The sequence below is a fragment of the Pseudonaja textilis genome, chromosome 7 (genome assembly GCF_049901715.1).
Source record: "Pseudonaja textilis isolate UNSWEBS1 chromosome 7, rPseTex1.2, whole genome shotgun sequence".
Lineage (NCBI taxonomy): Eukaryota > Metazoa > Chordata > Lepidosauria > Squamata > Elapidae > Pseudonaja > Pseudonaja textilis.
The window spans coordinates 3,938,624-3,960,469 of record NC_141996.1 but is presented as its reverse complement, the minus strand read 5'-3'; the positions used below and the strand labels follow the sequence as shown (position 1 = coordinate 3,960,469).

Sequence of the window (21,846 nt, the reverse complement as noted above, 5' to 3'; positions counted from 1 at the left end):
TTCCTAGAGCCTCAACATCTTTTTTATAGTACAGTGACCAAAACTGGTTGCAGTTTTGGTCACCACAATGATTAATGGGTGGATATTCCATTAACAATTCCTAGCACTAATGACTTCTCCCATGAATTTGTACAGATGAATGGCCAAAGTAAAATCAGACATAGTCTTACGATGTACCTGGCAGATTAATCTTGTTTTACAACAAGGGTCTTCAAACTTGACAAGTTTAAGGCTTGTGGACTTCAACTCCCAGGATTCCTGAGCCAACGTGACTGGAGGAGGAATTCTGGGAGTTGAAATCCAAAAATCTTAAAGCTGTCATGTTTGAAAACCTCTGATCCACACTATCTATCTTCATCTCCATCTCCATCTCCATCTATCCATCCATCCATCCATCTTGTCTGCCTGTTTGTATCTGTCTGTCTGTCTGTCTATCTATCTATCTATCTATCTATCTATCTATCTATCTATCTAATCCAACGGTCTTCCATCTTGGCAAGTTTAAGACTTGTGGACTTCAACTCCCAGGATTCCTGCCTAACATGGCTGGAGGAGGAATTCTGGGAGTTGAAATCTACAAATCTTAAAGCTGTCAAGTTTGAAGACCGTTGGATTAGAGCAAACATTTTCAATATCTTTTTTTTTCCCATCTAAGGCAGGGTGTCTCCAAACTTGGCCACTTTAAGACTTGTGGACTTCAACTCCCAGAATCCCCCAGCCAGCCGTGTCGGTTTCTTTTTTTCTCTTAACCTCCTAAAGTGGGGAGAGATTGCAGAGGAAGGGATTACAAGAGAGCAAGCGATGCTGGCTGGGGAGAATTCTGGGAGTTGAAGTTCACAAGTCTTAAAGTGGCCAAGTTTGCAGACCTCTGATCTAAGGCCTCCTGGTTTCCTCCTACGATGGAAACGTTTCTCTCCGGCAAACCTTACACTTCCCAATTGCCCCAGTGTCGACCTTGATCACCCACGATAGGTGTGCGATTTGCACCCCTGGAATTGTAAGTCTCGCTTCTTCGCTCTCGCTTTTTAGACATGGATTTTCCCAGACTTTAACGCTAGATTTCCTATCGTGCAAAAGATGGCTGAAACGGAAACCGTGGACTCAACTCAGGAATTGGCAGAGGAATTCTTCTTATTATTATAGCGGGCTACAATGCAATGAATTGGCCAGCAAAACAAGACTCCGAAATGCCCTTTCTGTGCTTCTACACATCATCCGTGAACGTCATGGATGTACTCCATATAGAACATCATCCATCCATGCTTCCATAACGCTTCACTCTTCTTGGTTACGTCAACATCGGTCCGTAATATCATCTGGTCCCATCTGGATTCGACTCTGAAATTTTCAGCATCCAAACAGCCATAACCAGGGAGAAACGAAAGTTGCTATCCGCTGAGGAGAAATTTTTCCTGGCTGCGAGAACAATTAATCACATGGAACAACTTTGCCTCCAGAAGTTGTGAATGCTCCAACGCTGGAGGTTTTTAAAAAGATGTTGGATAACCATTTGCCTGAAGTGGTGCAGGGTTTCCTGCCTAGGCAGGGGGTTGGACTAGAAGACCTCCAAGGTCCCTTGCAACTCTTTCTCATGCTGTCATGTCTCCCCTGGTCCTTCTCTTCACACAACTAGAAATCATTGGGACAGAGGGAGGCTGGCTAGAAGCTGGATATTAAGTGCCTTGCAGATGACGTGGGATGGTAACACATGGGATCTCCCAGGAGAGGCTGGGGCCTTGCTGGAATTCCTACTTTCACTTCGGTTTTTCAGTTGATCCAGAATGTTCCTCGACCTCTTCATTTCCCAAAAGGCCACAGAGAAAAATTCATTTAGTCCTGTTTCTCAATGTATTTTAAATCTCAACCTTGGCCCCTTTAAGAAAGGGTGGACTTCAACTCCCAGAATTCCATACAGCCAGCCATGGTCATGCTGGCTGGGGAATTCTGGGAGTTGTAGTCCATACCTCTTAAAGTGGGTAGGTTGAGAAATTCTGATCTAGAAAGTAAAAAATTCAAGGGTAGACATAATTAAAATCCCGGGAGGAATGAAAAGGACTGAGCAAAGGAGGTTCTTTCAGGCATTGGTTAAGTCCTCCATCGATGGAGACTTGAAAAGAGGTCTGCGCACTTGAGGGGTGGACTAGATGATCTTGGTGGCCCCTTCCAACTTCACCAACCTATAATTCAATCGTAAGATAATAGCAAAGGGGAAGAAGCTGCAATAACCGATATAAAAGAGAAGGGTTGTGGACATGATCCGTTCCTTGGGATAGCAGATGGTTTTTGAGCAAAAAATCCCCTTGTAAGTTTTATATCTTCCTTGGAACTTTCCAAGAAAGTGGATCCATTTTATTTTACTTGTTTGGAATTCCCACCTGTTATTATGCAATGTCCCCAAATATGGGGAATGTAGGCAGCAGAAACCTAGAGGAGGGGGAGAAGGAAAAAAAAATATTTTATTTAAAACAGATATTTTTAAAATAGCAAATTTGCAAATGCTGATTTTGAGTTGAGAGATAGGACTTCGGTGCCATCTAGTGGTTCATTTGATTAAAATCAGAATAATAAGAAGTTGGAAGGGACCGTGGTCTTCTAGTCCAGGGGTCACCAACCTTTTGGACTTCAGGGACCACCAAACTCATCATTTTAAATCCTGCGGACCAGAGACCCTGGGAAAATCCCCCCAAAAGTCTGCAGGAAAATCCCCTACCCCGTTTTCCTACCGATCGTTCTTTATTTCGGACCGCAGGATACCGTCTCCAGCTCCGTTCTCAGGGGGAGAAAGAGAGAGAGACTTCTGGCTCCATGCAAGGAAAGCAGCAGAAGTCTTTCTCTCTCCCCCCCAAATTCCGCCAGAAATGAGACTTTGACGCGCAGCTTCTTGGAGCAAGAGGCCTTGCAGGGCCCCAAAGACTCATTTCTAGCGGAGTTTGGGGGAGAGAAAGAAAGACTTCTGCTGCTTTCCTTGCGTGCAGCCAAAAGCAGAAGAAAGAAGCGGAAAGAAGCAGCCCAGTGGCCAGGCCAGGCGCGTGGGGCGAATGGGACAAGTTTCCCCCCCTCTGCCCTTTCACCTTCCTCTCACTACCTCATGTTTTTTGCAATACAAGCGACGCAAGCCTTGTGTTCCCACGGGCCACGTGGGCAGCGCTGCCTTGTGTTCCGGCACAGCTTGGATTAATTGCTTGTGGGTGGGACATTTCTCCGCAGACCACCAAAATTTTCTCACGGACCACCAGTGGTCCCCGGCCCACTGGCTGGCGGCCACTGATCTAGTCCAACCCCCCCCGCCCAAGCAGGAGACCCCAATCAATTGTGGACAAATGGCTGTCCACAATTTATTTTTCTTAAAAACTTACAACCCCTTGAAGCCTTTCCGTTGACTTAAATTGTTCTGTGAGGAAAAGTCTCATTTCTAGGTTGGATCTGTTTTTAATGACCTTCCCACCTGTTACTTCTTGTCCTGCCCTCAGGTGCGTTGCAGAATAGGTTGACCCGCCCACCTCGCCCCAAACTCTTTGTGACGGCCCCTCAAATATTGGAAGGAAGGCTGGCTGGGGAATTCTGGGAATTGAAGTCCCCATGTCTTGAAATAACTTAGGTTGAGAATCCAGGATGCCCAGATTGAAGAAAAAGGCTTCACAATTATTACCAAAAAACCAAAAAAAAAATCCTCTTGGGGTTGAATGCAACTTCTTACTGATTTTATGACATCTTTGTTGTTTTGGGGAAAACAATACACTAACGACCACTTGACTAACGACCACTTTCTCAGCAACCCTTCAAAATGAAGACGGACTCAATACAAGCCAGATTTGACGTTCCGTGGCTGAGCCAAACCCCCAGTCCTATAACCATAGTTTGGTGAGCCACCTAATTAACGACCGACAACTTAAGACCACAATTCTGGGCTCCGTAACGGTCGTATGTTGAGGACTGATTTCACCTCGAGATGAACCATGGCCTTCCATATCCAGGTGTTAAGCAAGCTGCACCCCAGTTTAGCTTCCAAGCCCGATTAGAAAGGCAGCGAACCTTTTACTGCTACAACCAACGGCTCAGACCAAAATAGCAAATTCACATTTTATTTCTGCATGGAAAGGAACTATACCAAAAAAATTTCATTCCCCTCCCTTTGTTTCGGCCAAAAAATATTTCCAAAAAGTTTCTGTAGGACTTCTACATTAAAAAAAAACACAAACAAACAAGCTCCCACATTCTAGAACCCGTTATTTTGCCCGTTTGCCAAGTTTTCGTGGAAGTCACTGGTCATTCATCAGGATCTAAACAATAAAACTAGCTGGCCATCAGTTTTAGCGATTTGCAAAGTCTCGTTTTGAGAAGAGAGATGAATTCACTTATGGAAGGGAGGGAAAACCTCCCCACATCTGTATGGGACAAAATCGGTGGGAAAAGTGACCCGAGAAGAACAAGTCAACCAAACCTTGATTAATAAAGTGGGCTGCAATTCTGAAAGCAGTGCTGGATTCACGAAATTCCATTTTTTTCCCTCCCGAAATAACTTTAGAAGCCTAGTTAGAAATGATAACTTAGTTCAGCTAATTGGGGCGGTCCCCAGGTTTAAAACCCTTGGTGCAGACCGGGGTTATCCAACCTTTAAGTCACTTTGAGACTTTTGGACTTCAACTCCCAAACTTCAGTCTTGTGGACTTCCAACTCCCAGAATTCCTCAGCCGTAGCCAGCTGGAGAATTATGGGAGTTGAAGTCCACAAGTCTTCAAGTGGCTAAGATTGGACATTCCTGGTCTCTAGAAGAACCTCAAGATACCTTCTCCCCTAAACCTCCTAGCAAAGGGTTCAAGAGATGGAAAAGTACATCTCCACAGCATAGCTTAGGTCAAAATTGCATCCTTCTTTCTTGGGCCTGGAATTTGGGGACAAGAAGAAAGAAATTCAACAATGAGTAACACGCTCTCTTCTTTTATGAACTGGCTTTTCTTGGCCATAAACCAAGGAGGAACTTGAGTGCATCATGCTCAGAGAACAAGACCTCAGCTGCAAAAACAGAGCTGGGTAAATTATCTGCGGCTCCTTTTCAAGACAAGCCTATAACGTAAGGGGCTCTACTCTTTGACATTTTACTTCAAGTGGGGGTGCTGAATGGACCCTTATTATTGTTATTATTATTATTTTTTAAGAAGGCCAAATGAATGTATCTCAACGGCTCCTGGTGGTCCGTTTTCCCTCGTTCGGCTAAGTCTCTTGGACCTCTTCGGAATTGTGCGAAGGGAGAAACCCTTCTTGAAATTCCACTTTCTCTGGATAGAACTTCATGTATGTGTCCACCATTAAGTCCAGGTCGTGCTTGATATCAAAGTTTATGTTCAACAGGGCGAGGTTATTGGAGCGCTGCTCGGTGACCGTGTTCTTGAGGTAGGCCTTCAAGCGCCGCCTGCCGATTTCGAACTTCTCGTTCTCCACCTTCATGATGGGCAGGATGCAGAGGACCTTGAGCAACGAGTAGACGTTGGGGAAAAACTTGATGTCCGGCAGGTGGAGGGTCTCGTAGATGGTGGTGGGAAGTTCAATGTCCTTTCCGCGGTGCTTCCACTTGATCCGCCAGCAGTGAAGCTCCGCGGAGAGGGTATCCGGGTTCGTGAGGTCGTTCTTGTACATGTCGGCGTGGTGTTCCTCGGAGGTGTTGAATTTGAGCTGCCCCATGACCGAAGGCACGAGAGACAAGCACTTGAGGGCCTTCAGGTGCTGTTCTGAGAAGATATCCTTCAACTCCTGGATGATGTGTTCCACCGTGGGGATGCTGAGAGCTTCTTTGTAGTAATTCTCCGGAGTGATCTCCGAATCCACGTTTCCCTGTTGGGCGCGGCAGTACTTCCCAGGCAATTTAATGGGGATATCCAGCTTGGAGGCCAAATTGGTGGCTTCCTCAAACCAGAACTCGTGATACACCTCGATGTTCTCCATCACCTCGTTGAGGGAATGCAGGACGGCGGTCAAGCTGCTGGCCGCAAAGAAGACGTCGGATGTTTGGCCCTGGAGATTCTTCCCGAAAGCTCTGGTGAACGAGAGGACGTTCTTAATGATAACCACAGTCACCACGAAGTCAAAATTCGCCAGGGCCATCGAGAGAATGCTCGCCTGCCCCACCAGGGAGCTGTTCCATGCCACGGAAGCATCGTTGATGCTGTCCAAGCAGAGCACCAGAGCCTGGAGAAGGTCAACCACAATCTCAAAGCTGTTGTGGCGTCCTGTCCAGTGAGAACGGGCGAACTCCTTCAGCAAATTCCCTTTCTCCTCGTTGTTGTGGAAGAGGGCGGAGAGGGTGTTGTCTAGCCCGGCCGACATCTGAGGGGACTGTAGGAAGAACAAGCAGGTCTCCTCCATGGTTCCCAGCGCCACTGAAATGCCAAGAATGGGGACCGATTTGGCCAGCCAGAGGTTCAAGGCACACGAAGAAGACAACGTGTATATGGCCTGAGGATACTTCTCCAAGATCCTCGTGGCCACGGTCTTCATTTTAGAAGCGAACCCGCTGGAGAGGACGTAGGCCTGACCTCGACAATACTCCATGTTTAAGCACCATTTTTCGGTAATGGTGGTGTGGAATTTCACCGCTAAGATTTCCGGGTCGGCTTCGTAAGGTAAGAAACCAACAAATTCCTCTCGCAAATTGTGAGCGTCGTCCACAAATCTCACCAGGATGGGCAAGTGTTCCTCGCCGGCTAAGTCCACCACTTCGTCGGTGACGATGGAGAAAAACTGAGAGTCCCTCACCTCCCTCAACATTTCTTCACGCACACAATTCTCACAAATCTCCAGCATTTGCTTTTGTTGGGTTTTGGAGCAATAGGCCAGGTTCACAGCCGTGGTTTCAAACTGTTTCCTCAGAACTTCGTCGCCGGAATTGATCCGGAATTCTAAGAGGGCTTGGAAATTATCCGGGGTGAAAATTCCTTCGGGAAGCTCGTCGGCGTTGTGGCCGTCCAGGGAGATGTTTTGTTTGCCCATGAGAATTAAAATCTCGAACAATGATTTGAGGTAATCCTTGTTTTCCCGCTCTTCTTGGGTTAACGGGAGCTCGTCATCGATCGGCTCTCCTTGGCCTTCTTCCGAGGCTGGGTTCTGGACGTCGTTCTTGGATTCGGAGTTGGTCTTTTCTTGTTCGAAAGTTTCGTCAACTAGGGAAAAGGGGAAAAGTTTATTTCACACAGACCCATTGGGGATACCAAAACATTCCCTTCAAATGACTTGAGATGTTAAAACACCTCAGTTATGTTGCTTATTTGGTGTTTATCCCACCTTATTACTATACAAGTAACTTGAGGTGGCTGTGACGTACTGTGCCTACTATACCTTTCTCTTTTTCCACACAACAACCTTGTGAGGTGGGCTAGGCAGAGAGAGGGGGGAGGAAGGGAGGGAGAGAGAGAGAGATTGGCTCAAAGTCACTCAGCTAGCTTTCGTGCCCAAGGCGGGACTAGAAGTCACCATCTCCTGGGGTTAGGCCAAGAGTCAACCAGGTAGGGTAAGGAAGGAAAGGAGGGAGGGAGGAAAGTGAATGAGAGAGAGAAAAAGGAAAGGAAGATAGGAAGGAAGTGAAAGAGAAAAGAGGGGAAGGAAGTGAAAGAGAAAAGAGGGGAGGGAGGAAAGAAGGAAGAAGGGAGGGGAGGGAAGGGAGGATGGAAGTGAAAGAGAGTGAAAAGGGAAAGGAAGGAAGGTAGGAAGGAAGTGTAAGAGAAGAGGGGAAGGAAGGAAAGAAGGAAGAAGGGAGGGAGGGAGGGAAAAGAGGGAGAGGAAAAAGGAAGATAGCAAGGAAGTGAAGGAGAAAAGAGGGGAAGGAAAATAGGAAGAGAGGGAAGTCAAAAAGGGAAAGGAAGGAAGGAAGGGAAACAGAAAAGGAGAAGGAAAGAAAGAAGGAAGCAAGGAAGAAGGGAGGGAGAGAGGGAAAGAGGAAGAGGAAAAAGAAGAAAGCAAGGAAGTGAAAGAGAAAAGAAGGGAAGGAAAATAGGAAGAGGGAAGTGAAAGAGAAAAAGGGAAAGGAAGGAAGGAAGTGAAAGAGAAAAGGAGAAGGAAGGAAAGAAGGAAGCAAGGAAGAAGGGAGGGAGAGAGGAAAAGCGGGAGAGGAAAAAGGAAGATAGCAAGGAAGTGAAAGAGAAAAGAGGGGAAGGAAAATAGGAAGAGAGGGAAGTGAAAGAGAAAAAAGGGAAAGGAAGGAAGGAAGTGAAAGAGAAAAGGAGAAGGAAGGAAAGAAGGAAGCAAGGAAGAAGGGAGGGAGGGATGAAAAAGAGGGAGAGGAAAAAGGAAGATAGCAAGGAAGTGAAAGAGAAAAGAGGGGAAGGAAAATAGGAAGAGAGGGAAGTGAAAGAGAAAAAGGGAAAGGAAGGAAGGAAGGCAGGAAGGAAGTGAAAGAGAAAAGGGGAAGGAAGATAGGAAGGAAGAGCAGGAAGGAAGGAAAGGAGGAAGGAAAAGAGGAAGGAAGTGAAAGGAGGGACACACACACACACACTCCCACACTTTCTAAATAATTCCAAGGAGCACAGACAGCAGTGGGAAAGATAAGGGACAACAGGACGCCATCACCAAATCCTACCTAATTTGGTCTGGTGGAGAATAAGGAAGATGACTTTGAAGGACATATTCAAATAATCTTACCCATACAAAGGGTTTTTTTTGAAACAATAAGTCCTGGGAAGCAATATAAAGTTTGGAAGACACCTCCCTGATTCCCTGGGAGTACAAGAAGGAAAGGTAGGGAGATGTCCCGCACCGACTTGCAAGATTCGGTTATTAAGGGCCAGCTCCAGAAAAGTTGTTTTAGCTTTCTCGAAAACCTCAATCTCTGATCCGGCCTACCCTGTGAGGCTTTCAACTCCACAGGAAAGCTAAAACTATTTTTAAAGATCGCTTGGAGGCAGGAGATACCCTGTTTCCCCGACAATACGGCCTACCCTGAAAGTAAGTCCTAGCTTGATTTTGACACGTGTGCCCAATATAAGCCCTACCCCCCTCCAAAATAAGCCCTAATGAAGATCCCGCCCACTCCAGAGTGGATGGGTAAAAATTAAGCTAGGGTGGGGATGGGGGGGTGGAGTTGCCCTACTACTTACCTTTGGACAGGTGTAGCCGGGCCTCGCACACCCGGACACCTGCCTGGCCGGCCCATTTCTTCTGCAGCCAGCAAGGCTGGCAAGGCTTTCCTGAAGGCCTCTGGAGCTGATAGCAAAGCTCTGGATCGATCCAGAGGTCTGTTATATCGCTTGTAGAGGCCTTCAGGGAAAGCCTTACCGGCTGCAGAAGAAGAAGTTACTGAAGGCCTCTGACAGAGAAAAGGAGGCCGGGGGTGATGCGCGCAAGTGAGGTTAGTCAGTGGATGACCTCCCCCGAAAATAAGACCTGGTGCCTTTTTTGGTGGCCAAAAACTATGACCCAGGGCTTATTTTCGGGGAAATATGGTACTCCTAACGTAATCTACTGAATCCCCTGCGTGGATTGCTCCTATGACTTATGTAGGACGGACAAGCTATGTAGGACGGACAAGCAAGAACACAAGTGAGCGGTCAGACAAGAAGATCCGAACTCATCGGTAGCCTCACATTGCAACGAACATTCAATTTCGCAGCTACTAAGATTGTTGGCCGAGCAGGTACAATAACAGCCAGGGAAGTGGTTGAGGCCTGGGAACCAGGTTCGAAAGATCAAAAAAAAAAGGACTAAACCTCTGGCTCCGGTGACCGACCCCCTGATCGTATCCTAAAACCATTTTACTGCCCAATGTTACTGATGTACTACCCAATCCTAAAAAATAAGTAGTTCAACTTACTCTTTTGCTGTTTCAATGTTCGTATTTCCTCTTCGCTCTGGGGGGAATGAAAAGGGAGAGGTTTTTAAATTTACACGTTTGAGAAGCCTTTCTCGAGTGATTCAAAGAAATCCTGTACTTCTGCATTTTCTGAACACCCACCGTCTTGAATCTTGCCAGGGTTAAACCTTCAAAACAATAAACCCAGTTCCTCTAGAAAAAAAAGGAGCCGATATTATTTTAGAGCACTACACAAACTTTCTGCACAGGTCAGTTTTAATTTCTGCCGTTAAAGGAATCGCACAAAATGGTGGCAAAATTCAAACTGGCACTATTCAAAAATGATATTTCAATGGAAAAACAGGATAATGGGTTCCAGCCTGATGGGAATAAGACAGCGAAACATTTTAAACATAGATTGTTCCATGTATGTTAATGAAATATTACCAAAAGGAAGGAAAAATAGAAGGAAAATGTATATACATATATATGTACTAGCTCGATAGCCGTTCTTCGCTACGAAACTATGTGGTCAGGCTTAGTTTTGGGGGAGGAAAATAAGGGAAAAAGAAATTCTGTTTCTGCCTAACAGTATCCATTGGTATTCATCTGGCTAACATCCTGTCAGTGTGTGAGAGAACTGAGGGCTGTTTGGAAACTGAAAGAGTATTTGCTGTGTGAGCAAGGAGACAGCAAGGAGCATGGCTTAGCTCAACTGTTCTGTACGAAAGGTGCTTGGTGCTGTAAAACTGAAACTCCTCTCCTCTGTTTGTGTTTTGCATTTGGAAGAGATTTCTTTCCAGGTGGGGAGGGAGAGTAGAACTCCTTGGCATCGAAGTGTAATAATAATAATAATAATAATAATAATAATAATAATATAGGAAATACGAATGCTTTGATGGACATTTAGAAAAATCCTTTCTTAGTGAGCCCCTAGAAGCCAAGAGGAACCCACGTGCCAAATTTCAAGTTTGTAGGCTTTATGGTGTTAGGAATATAAGTCACCTAACAGGTATTTGGGTTAGAAATATATAAACCAGGATAAACATTTTAAAACTGTATCTTTTAAGAAAATGCAAAACTGTAATTAGGTGTGGTTTCTCAGACGGCCATAAGATGGAGCCAGAAACCTGGTTTGTCTTAGTCTTAGTCTCAGAAGAGAGTGTGAGTGTATCTGTTTCCTTCTGTTGGAAAGTGTTGCCTTCCTCCATTTTTCCTTCCTAATTGACTGATATTACTGGATTTGATGCAAGTCTGATACTGAACTGTTTTTGACACTGGAATTTGTTATTGGATTATCCCTGGATTGAAAAACTGACTGATTTACCTGTGAATGACTTTGGACTGCTTATCTTGAACTTTGCTTAAACCTTTCTGGAAGTAAAAACCTACATTTACTGTACAGTGTATCTGTGTTCTGTGTGTGTATTATTCAAACACTTCTCTCAAATATGTCTCCCTGTATGCGCTCATTCTCCTAACGGGGAATTACCTCAACATATGGTTCTGGAGATTTTGTGATGATGTGTGAGGGGTATTTCACTTTTGTATATATAGATGTATATATAGAAGAGAGGGAAGAGAAATGGAAGGAAGATGTATGGGACGGAGGGAAGGAAGGAGAAGAAAGGAGGGAGGGATGTACAGACAGAAGGAGAGGGAGGGAGGGAGGGAGGGAGGGAGGGAGGGAGGGAGGGAGGAAGGAAGGAAGGAAGGAAGGAAGGAAGGAAGGAAGGAAGGAAGGAGAAAGGACTGATTCTTTGAGTCCTTTTAGTCAGAACGAAGAGCTCAGTTCGGGGAATTGAAGTCCACACATCTTAAAATCGCCATGTTGGGGGAAAAAAAACCAGATTTAGAAGCTAGATGTCAGTTCGAATTTATCGTCAGCAACCTCTATAGCCTGAGCCAGACCTACCAGTTCTTTAATCCTTTTGCGGTGCCTGCTGTGAGGGTTGTTTAAATGGCTGGTCAAGTCAAATATGGTGGGCACAGCGTTGTCTCGTAAAACTGTCCTGTAGGGGCTCTGGAAAAGAAAAAATAAAGAAAAAAGGGGAAGAAAGGTGAGAAGGATAATGAAGGGAAGGGAAGAGAGAAGGAGGAGTAGAAGAAGGTGAAAAGAAGGGAAAGGGAGAGGAGAGAGAGAATGAAGGGAAGGGAGGGAAGGAGGGAAAAAAGGGAAGGAGGAAGGAAAGAGAGAAGGGAAGGAGGAAGGGGAAAGGAGAGAGATAATGAAGGAAAGTGAGGGAAGGAAAAGAGGGAAAAAAGAAAGGGAAGGAGGAAGAGAATGGGAAAGGGGAAAAGGGAAAGGAAAGTAGGGAAGGGGAAAGAAGAGGAGAGGGATAATGAAAGGAAGGAGAGAGAGGGAAGGAAGAGAAAAGAGAAGGAGGAAGGGGAAAAGAACGGAAAGGAAAGAAGAGGAAAGGGATAATGAAGAAAGGGAAGGGGGGAAGGAAGAGAGAAGGGAAGGAGGAAGGGAAAGGAAAGAAGGGAAGGGGAAAGAAGAGGAGAGGGATAATAAAAGGAAGGAAAGGGAGGGAAAAGAAAAGAGGAGGAACGGAAAAAAGGAAGAAAGGAAGGGAAGGGGAAAGGAGAAGGAAGAGAGGTTTTGGTAAGCTGTTCCTTTTTTTCTCTCTCCCAATTTCCCCTCCCATTCTCCTTACACCGTCCACCGCTTCCCTGCCACTTACGCTCCGACATATCATGGAGGTCTCAAAATGCTCAGCGCACAGCCTGTAATGCTTGTTCAGCTGATCGGGGGTTTTATCCTCCAGATCGACCCTTCGGCAGTTCTCCACCCATCGCTGGCATCTGCCAAAAAGAGAGAGAGAGAGAGAGAGAGGGAGAGAGGGAGAGAAAGAGAGAGAGAGAAAGGGAGAGAGAGAGAGAGAAAGAGAGAGAGAGAGAAAGAGGGAGAGAGAGAGAAAGAGAGAGGGAGAGAGAAAGAGAGAGGGAGAAAGAGAGAGGGAGAGAGAGAGAGAAAGGGAGAGAGAGAGAGAGATAAGAGGGAGAGAGAAGATCATTTACATACATACATACATACATATATGTTTTCTTAAGTTTTCGCGGTACTTACATGTATGGCATTCAGCTTTGTTCTGGTATTTTCCCACGTCATTGTAGTTGTGCTTTTAAAGTTGTGCGACGTTTGGAAGAATCTCATCTACCAGAAGCCTGATGATGGCAGATGAGATTCTGCCGAAACGTTGCTACAACTTTAAAAGCACAACTACAATGACGTGGGAAAATACCCAACAAAGCTGAATGCCATATATATATATATTTATTTATTTATTTTAGCTTCCTTGGAAGTCTTGCAGACCAACAGCTCCCCAAGCTGGATGCCAAAACAGGAGGGTTTAATTTTCTATGGGTTAGTCCTTCACCTACAACCGTTCCTTTAGTGACCCTTCAAAGTACAACGGCACGGAAAAAAGGGACTTATGACCGTTTTTCACGCTTAACGACCGTTGCAGCATCCCCACGACTGCGGGTTCAAAATTCAGATGCTTGGCCACTGACTCCTATTTATAACAGTCGTAGTTTCCCCGGGGCCGGGCGATCGACTTTTGCGACTTCCAACGGGGAAGCCAGGTTTCACTTAACAACCGTTGTCGCTAGCTGAACTGCAATGCTTCACTTAGCAACTGCGGCAAGAAAGGTTGCAAAACTGGGGCTAAGTTCACTTAATAACTGTCACAACATCCCATTAAGCATAAAACCAGGCCGTAAGTCACTTTTTTTAAGTGCTGCCGTTAAGTGTGAATGATGGTTAGACAAAGTTGAACACTATTTAAAATACAGTAACTGCTACCAGTTTGTTTCCTAAACCAGCATGCTGATTTGTCTCCAGTTCTCCAACCTGGTTTCCAGATAAACAAATATATATTTATTTACTAGCTCGATACTTGTGTGAAACTATGTGGTCTGACTTGGTTTTTGGGGCGGAAAATAAGGGGGAGAAAAATTCTGCCTCTGCCTACCAGCATCCATCGGTATTCATCTGGCTTGCATCCTGTCAGTGTGTGAGAGAGTTGAGGGCTGTTTGGAAACTGAAGCAGTATTTGCTGTGAGCAAGGAGCCTGGGCGTGGCTTAGCTCAACTGTTCTGTACTAAAGCTGCTTGGTGCTGCTGTGAAACCGAAATTCTTCTCTGCTTGTGTTTTGCCTTTGGAAGAGATTTCTTTCCAGGTGGGGAAAGGGAATAGAACTCCTTAGCATCAGAGCGTGTTAATAACAATAATAATAATATAGGAAATACTCTAAATGCTCTGATGGTCATTTCAAAAAATCCTTTCTTAATGAGCCCCTAGAAGCCAAGAGGAACCTACGGCCCAAATTTCAAGTTTGTAGGTTTTATGGTTCTGGAGATTTTGTGATGACGGTAGTCCGCTTTTATATATATAGATGACGTGTCTTAAGTCGGGGTGTCAAACTGGCGGCCCGCGGGCTGAATGTGTCACATGCAGGCCACGCCTACTCCAGCTCCGCGAATGGGGGAAACGCCATGAAACGTCACATGATGGCCACGTGACATGGCGAGTTTGACACCCACGCTCTGAGAGGGATGGTACTCCTCTCCGTTTTTTTAGCCGAAGGGGACATCATTGTCCGAAGGCATTTTCTGTGTGGTCAAGTGGCCAGCCAAAGGATAGAACTGTGACCTTCCCACCGAAGTGGTACCTATTGATCTACTTGCATTTGCGTGCTTTCCAACTGCTAGATGGGCAGGAGATGAAGCAAGGGATAGGAGCTCACCCCGTCGCGCAGCACTCGGGTCTCGAACCTCAACTGTCGGCTTTACAGCTGGCAAAATCAGGGTCTTTAACCACTGAGCCAGGGACGCGGTGGCTCAGTGGCTAAGACGCCGAGCTTGTCGATCAGAAAGTCCGGCAGTTCGGCGGTTCGAATCCCTACTGCCGCGTCACGGAGCGAGCTCCCGTTACTGATCCCAAGTTCTGCCAACCTAGCAGTTCAAAAAACACGTTAAAAATGCAAGTAGAAAAATAGGGACCACATTTGGTGGGAAGGTAACAGCGTTCGATGCGCCTTCGGCATTTAGTCGTGCCGGCCACATGACCACAGAGACGTCTTCGGACATCGCTGGCTCTTCTTCGGCTTTGTAACGGAGATGAGCACCGCCCCGTAGAGCCAGAAACGACTAGCATGTACGTGCAAGGGAAACCTTTATCTAACCACTGAGCCATCTCCTACCTCCTTTACTTTCAAACTGCGAGTTGGGCAGGAGCTGGGGTGAGTAAATCAAGGAGTCCTTGACTTACAATGCTTTGTTTAGTGACCGTTCCAAGTTACAACAGCACTGAATAAAAGTGACTTATGGCCGTTTTTCCAGACTTGCAACCGTTGTTAGCACCCCCGTGCTCATTCAGACGCTTGGCAATTGACTCGTATTTACGACAGTTGCAGTGTCATGCCCTTTCAACGGGGAAGCCCGATTCACTTAACAACCACGTCCCTAATTTAAGAACTGCAACGATTCACTTAATCACCGTGGCAAGAAAACTTGCAAAAGGGGGCAGAACTCTAATGCCTCACTTTGCAACTTAAATTTGGGGCTCAATTGCAGTTGTAAGTTGAGGAATTACTTGTCACGGGAGCTCATCCCATCCTGCACCACGCGGAACTCAAACATGTGGTTAAAGCTCAGTATCTTTAACCACTGAGCTATCTTTGCTGGCTTTGGTTTTCAGATATGTATAAAATAAAAGTAATAATTAAAAAGAAAATCTATAAATTAAAAAGGAAAAAACTCAAAGGAAAGACCCATGGACCACTAGATCTTTTTCTATTGTCAGGTTTCTACGTTGGACTACAATACCCATTCCCAGCCTGTCAATATGCACCTGTGCACCATGTTATTGCACATTTAACTCCACCTGTGAGAAAGGGGCGGGGCTTGCACCCCATAGCTGTGCCCCTCATTTCCAAGGATTGCCCCCTTGCGACCACCCGATTTGACTCCAATGCATCCTGGCCATCGCTGGACTACAGTACCCATTCTCCAGCCTCTGGGACCACGATCTGTGCCATCTGGGTGAGAAGCTGTTCTGGGGATAGGTCAGGAAATGGGCACAGTAATTCTGGAAAATACCAGGGTAAGGAATAGGGGGAATGGGTTATGTAGTCCAGCAGCTCCGGGAAACGTGAATGGGCGCAGGAGTCCAACAGATCGGGAAATCGCCAGGAAATGGGCATTGTAGTCCGATTGGTGTAGTGATCGGGGTAGGCAATGGGCAGTGTATTTTGAAAGTTCTGGAAATCTGCAGGGTGGGGGAACAGAAGGAATGGACTATGTAGTCCAACAGGTGTGGGAGATGGGAACGGGCACGGTAGTCCAGCAGATCTGGAAATCTCCAAAGTGGGAAATGGGCTTTGTAGTCTGATATGTCTAGAAATCAGGGTGGCAAGTGTACTCTGAAAAGTTTTAGAAACCAGCAGGGTGGGGGAACAGGAGCAATGGGCTATGTAGTCCAACAGCTCAGGGAAATGAGAATGGGCACTGTAGTCCAACAGATCTGCAAACTGGTCAGGCACCATCACCAGCGGTGAGCAATGGGCATAGTAGTCGGCCAGCTCTGGAAATCCTCAGGGTGAAGAACAGGAGGAATGGGCTTTGTAGTGCAACAGCTCTGGGAAATGGACATAGGCACTGTAGTCCCACCGATCCGGAAATCCCCAGGGCGGATAGAACCAAGCAGCGTGTGAGACCAAACTGGGACACGTGCAAACGGGGGCAGCCCTTTGCAAAAAAATGACTCCGGGCGCGCTGGGCTTTGTAGTCCAACCCTTTTCCTCGCCCCCCCACCCTGCCGGGCTCCCCGCCACACCCTCCCCCAGCCCTCGGGGTCCCCAGTGGGCAGCCTTCCCCCACGTTGCACGCGTGGCGGAGCTCGAGACCCGGGTTTGCCAGCGCGTCACGTGGGAACGCAACCCCGCTTATTCCTCCGGCCCCTCCTCCCAACACACACACACACGCCCGCACACTCGCACACGCGTGTGCGTGTTGTACTAACCGGGCGGGGTCCCGCGGGAAACGGAAGAAAGCCAGGTCGCTCTGGGTGCTCTTGCGGGTGCAATTCGGGGCGGCGCAGAAGTTCGGCATCCTCGGGCGCGGCGGCGGCGGCGGCCCCTTTAAGAGCCCGCGCAGCGGCAGCAGCAGCGGCGGCGGCAGGAGGACTCGCCGCCGCCACCGCCTCCTTCCCATCAGGCACCGCTTCCTCGGCCGTTCCGCCCACCACCATCGAGGCGCAGGCGCGCATGCGCTTATCGCCCCGCCCCGCCCGCCCCAACCGGGCGCCCGCGGGCGCCTGGATTTACAATCCCAGCGTTTTCGTCGCTAAGCGAGACGCTTCAGGGAATGTTGGACCCGTTGGACGAACTTCCTTGTCACGGATGTCCAATGAATCGCTGCCGTTGTTAAATAACTAAGAGTAATCCTTGACGTATAGCCACAGTTCGGCCCCAAATTTAGGTCGTTAAGTGAGACACATGAGTTTCATCCCCTTTGACGACTTTTCTTGCCATGGGTGTCAAATGAATCGTAGTTGTTAAGTAAGCCATGCGTAGTCCTCAATGTACGACCACAATTCGGCCCCAAATGCATGTTGTTAAGCGAGACGCTTGAGTGAATTTTGCCCTATCTAGCGACCTTCCTCACCATGGATGTCCGATGAATCCCTGCAGTTTATAAATAAGCCACGGGTAGATCTGGATGTATGACCACAATTGAGCCCAAAAATTCTGTCGTTAAGTGAGATGCTTGAGTGAGTTTTGGCCCATTTGCTGACCTTTCTTGTCTCAGCTAGAAGGTCAGTCAGTGCAGTTGATAAGTTAATAACCCGGTTGTTAAGTGAATCATTCCAACTGTTAACAACCTGGTTGTTAAATGAATAACTATGGTGGTTAAGTGAATCTGGCTTCCCCACTGACTTTGCTTGTCAGAAGATCACAAAAGGGGAACACTGCGACCGTCATAAATATGAGTCAGTGGCCAAGCCTCTGAATTTTGATCACAGGATCATGGGGAATGCTGCAAAGGTCGTAACTGTGAAGCATGGTCATAAGTCACATTTTTCCATGCCGTCCTAACTTTGAATGGTCACTAAATGAACTGTTTGTAAGTCGAGAACTACCCATACTACCACTGCCACCAGCTGCATCACCAGAGTCTCAATAGGACTCCACACGTTCTCCACACAGGTGCTACGGGCTTGCTGGGGAGTATGGGATTTGGAATCTACCCTTTTAAGGACCCGAGGGGCATTTGCAAATCGGGGCTTTGTTTGAAGGAGCAATGCAAATTTTGGAATAAGGAGCAGGTTTCCTACGGAGATGCATGGAAAGCAAGGCAGCGTCATTCTTTATTTTGTTTTATGTTATTTATTTTGTCAAGCAAGGATTAGATGACAGGTATATCCGCATACAGACAGGAGGTTGTTCAACTTGCCTCGCAGTGTAACCGGAACTATCTGGAACTGAAAACACTCAAAACTGTAGAAATGGTGGTAGACTTTAGGAGAAACCCTCCCGTACTACCACCTCTTACAATACTAGACAACGCAGTATCGAGAGACCTTCCAATTTCTAGGTTGTATCATATCACAAGACCTAAAACGGACACCTAACATCCAAAACGTCATCAAAAAAGCACAACAAAGAATGTTCTTTCTGTGCCAACTCAGGAAGGTCAAACTGCCCGAAAGGAGCTGCTGATCCAGTTCTACAGAGGGAAGGATGGAATCTGTCATCTGCACTTCTACAACTGTTTGGTTTGGCTCTGCAACCCAACAGGACAGACACAGACTCCAGAGAGGAATTAAGACTGCAGAAAAATTACTACCCACCTGCCTTCAATCAAGGACTTGTATCCTGCACGAGTCAAAAAGAGGCCTATGAAAATATTTACAGACCCCTCACATCCCGGACATAAACTGTTTCAATTCGTTCCTTCAAAACGACGTTATAGAGCACTGCACACTGGAACAACTAGACAGAAGGAGTGAACGCCATCACTCTGCTAAACAAATAATTCCCTCAACACTGTCCAACTCTTTACAAAGTCTGTATTACTATTAACCTTCTCATCATTCCTTACCGCCTCTCCCCTCCCACTTGTGACTGTATGACTGTGACTTTGTCGCTTGTATCCTTACGATTTATATTGAATGTTTCCTAGTAGGATTTGATTTATCATTATTATTATTATTAATTATTATTATGTGATGCACTTTATGATTCTTGACTCTTGATGAATGTATCTTTTCTTTTATATACACTGAGAGCATTTGCCCTAAGACAAATTCCTTATGCGTCCAATCACACTTTGCCAATAAAGAATTCTATTCTATTCTATTCTATTCTATTCTATTCTATTCTTATTGTACCCTATAACTAAGTGTTGCACCTTATGATTCTTTACTCTTGACGAATGTATCTTCTCTTTTATGTACACTGAGAGCATTTGCACCAAGACAAATTACTTGTGTGTCCAATCACACATGGCCAATAAAGAATTCTATCTATCTATCTATCTATCTATCTATCTATCTGTATAAACATGAAATGGATACGAATAAAAAGGAACATTAGAACAGTGACGGTAGGATCGTTGGTGCACTTATGCATGCTTCCTTGCACGTTTCCTTGCACAGAAACACTAAATATATATATATATATATATGGTATTCAGCTTTGTTCAGGTACTTTCCCACATCATTATAGTTGTGCTTTTAAAGTTGTAGCAACGTTTCGGCAGAATCTCATCTGCCATCATCAGGCTTCTATAGATAGATAAATAGATAGATAGATAGATAGATAGATAGAGATATATAGATAGAGATAGAGATAGAGATTAGATAGAGATATAGATAGATGAGATTCTGCGAAAACGTTGCTGCAACTTTAAAAGCACAACTATAAATACCCGAACAAAGCTGAATATCATACATATAAATACCCATGAAAACATAAGAAAACATAGATAGATAGATAGATAGATAGATAGATATAATAATAATAATAATAATAATAATAACAACAACAATAATAATAATAATAATAATAAATCCTGATTCTACAAAAAACCACCCTACTTGGAACAGCTTATATCCTCCGACGCTACCTGAGCAGCTCCTAGGTCCTTGGTTAGGACTCGAGCTGTTGAACTACCAACCAGTCCCAAAGGCTGTGAATCTCACTAAAGTTTAAATAACAACAACAACAATACAAAGCGCCATAAAATATATAATTGTATTCAAGCCTTTAGACTTGTTCTCTCTTTTTAATTAATTGCCAGGGGGAACAAAATCACCCTCCCCAATCCAGTGGGTGGGTAAATGTTTTTTTTTCTCTCTTTCTCTCCCTTGGAGGGTTTGCCCATAAGGATGCGTTTTAATTAATTTCCAGGTTGAATAACTGCTTAAGAAGCTTGGGCATTTTAATCAGGCCATGACACTCCAAAAAATAATAATAATAATAATTAACTCTTCTTAATACGCTCCTGATCCTAATCGGGAGGCTTTGAGAATATGGTTTAAAACGGAAGTATAAAACAAAAATTGGCCTTAAGTACTAAACTTGGCATTGTAAGTAAAAATTCTCTCAAATTGGATTCCTGTATATCCCTTAAATAATTAAAAGGATAAATAATTACAGTGTTTAAACAAATCATAATGCTGGTAGTGCTTGACTTACAATAGTTCATTTAGTGACCATTGGAGTTTCAGTGGCTCTGAAAAAAAAGTGACATGTCCGTTTTTCACACTTACAACGATCGCAGCATCCCTGTAGTCACGTAATCAAAATTCAGACACTTGGCAACTGACTCATATTTATAACGGTTGCAATGTCCTGGGGTTGCACGATCCCCTTTTGCGACCTTCTGACATACAGTGTCATGCCCCTGTTGGAGTTTGACTCAGAGGGAGAGATGAAAACAGCCGACAGGGAGTGGGAGTGTGGCTCCGGTGGTTGTGGAGGAAACTGGGGAAGGGCACAGGCTGGGTGGGCATTTAGAGGAAGACCCAGGCCCATCATCCTAGGGCACGTAGGGAGGAGTGGATAAGGGAGCAACATGAGTGGTGTGGTCTACGGGGGAGGAAAGGGCCCTGATCCCCTTCATGGTCTGCAGCTGGGAGGACTGTTTAAAAGGACAAACTTCGCATGGCAAAGTTGCTGGAAGCAAAGCGTGCATTATTCTTGTCAAAGCTTATCTGGGTTTTGGCTTCCTCCCAACTGTGGTTGCTGCGTTACCTGGTAGAAGTCTGCAATTAATAATCCTTGCCTGCCATAGTAATTCCTTCAGTGTGGTGTGTTGGGTTTTTTATTTCGAATTAACTTTACTTTGGGCTGGACTGCATTTACTCCCTCCGTAAACTGTTTCCTTTAAGAGTTTGATATCCTGCCGAGGATAATTGGACATTGGGGCCAAGTTGGAGGCATTAAAAGGACTTTCTTCTATTTTTGTGACTTGGTTATTTTTGTGTCATACCCTGGGTCATCACAAGCAGTTTCACTTAACAACAATGTTATTAACTGAACAACTGCAGTGATTCACTTAATAACTGGGGCGAGAAAGGTCGTAAAATGGGGCAAAATTCACTTAACAAATGTCTCGCTTAGCGGCAGAAATGTTGGGCTCAATCATGGTTTTAAATCGAGGACGACCTATTCAGGTCATCGTCGAGTTACAACCGTTTGTTGAACAATGGTTCAAAGTTACAGCAGCCTTGGAAAATGCAACTTACGACCGATCCTCGGAGTTACAACCTTCATTCCAACCTCATGGTCGTCTGATTGCATAACTAACCAGCTTGTAGTTATGATCATTGCAGCTTCTTGGGGTCACCTGATCCCGGTTTGCAACCTTCCCAGCTGGCTTCCGACCAACAAAACCAATTGCAGAAGCTGGATTTGATCAGGGACCACAATTCACTTAATGACTGAGTGAGTTGCTCAATGATTGCAATAAAAATGGTTGTGAAAATTGAGTCCAGCTGCTTGACTGCAATGCTTAATGACCAAAATTCCATTACGTTGAGGACATCTTGTAGGCCT

General features: G+C 45.6%; 1 protein-coding gene across 1 annotated transcript; it reads right to left on the bottom strand.

The window, feature by feature from the left end:
* Positions 1-4,068: 4,068 nt before the first annotated feature.
* Positions 4,069-17,025, bottom strand: THAP12 (THAP domain containing 12). Its single transcript, XM_026723484.2, has 5 exons — positions 16,806-17,025; positions 12,463-12,583; positions 11,691-11,798; positions 9,797-9,833; positions 4,069-7,154 (listed from the first exon to the last, which is right to left on the bottom strand). The coding sequence occupies exons 1-5, from the start codon at positions 16,994-16,996 to the stop codon at positions 5,212-5,214; spliced, it is 2,400 nt and encodes a 799-aa protein (XP_026579269.2). The 5' UTR covers positions 16,997-17,025; the 3' UTR covers positions 4,069-5,211.
* Between the last annotated feature and the right edge of the window lie 4,821 nt (positions 17,026-21,846).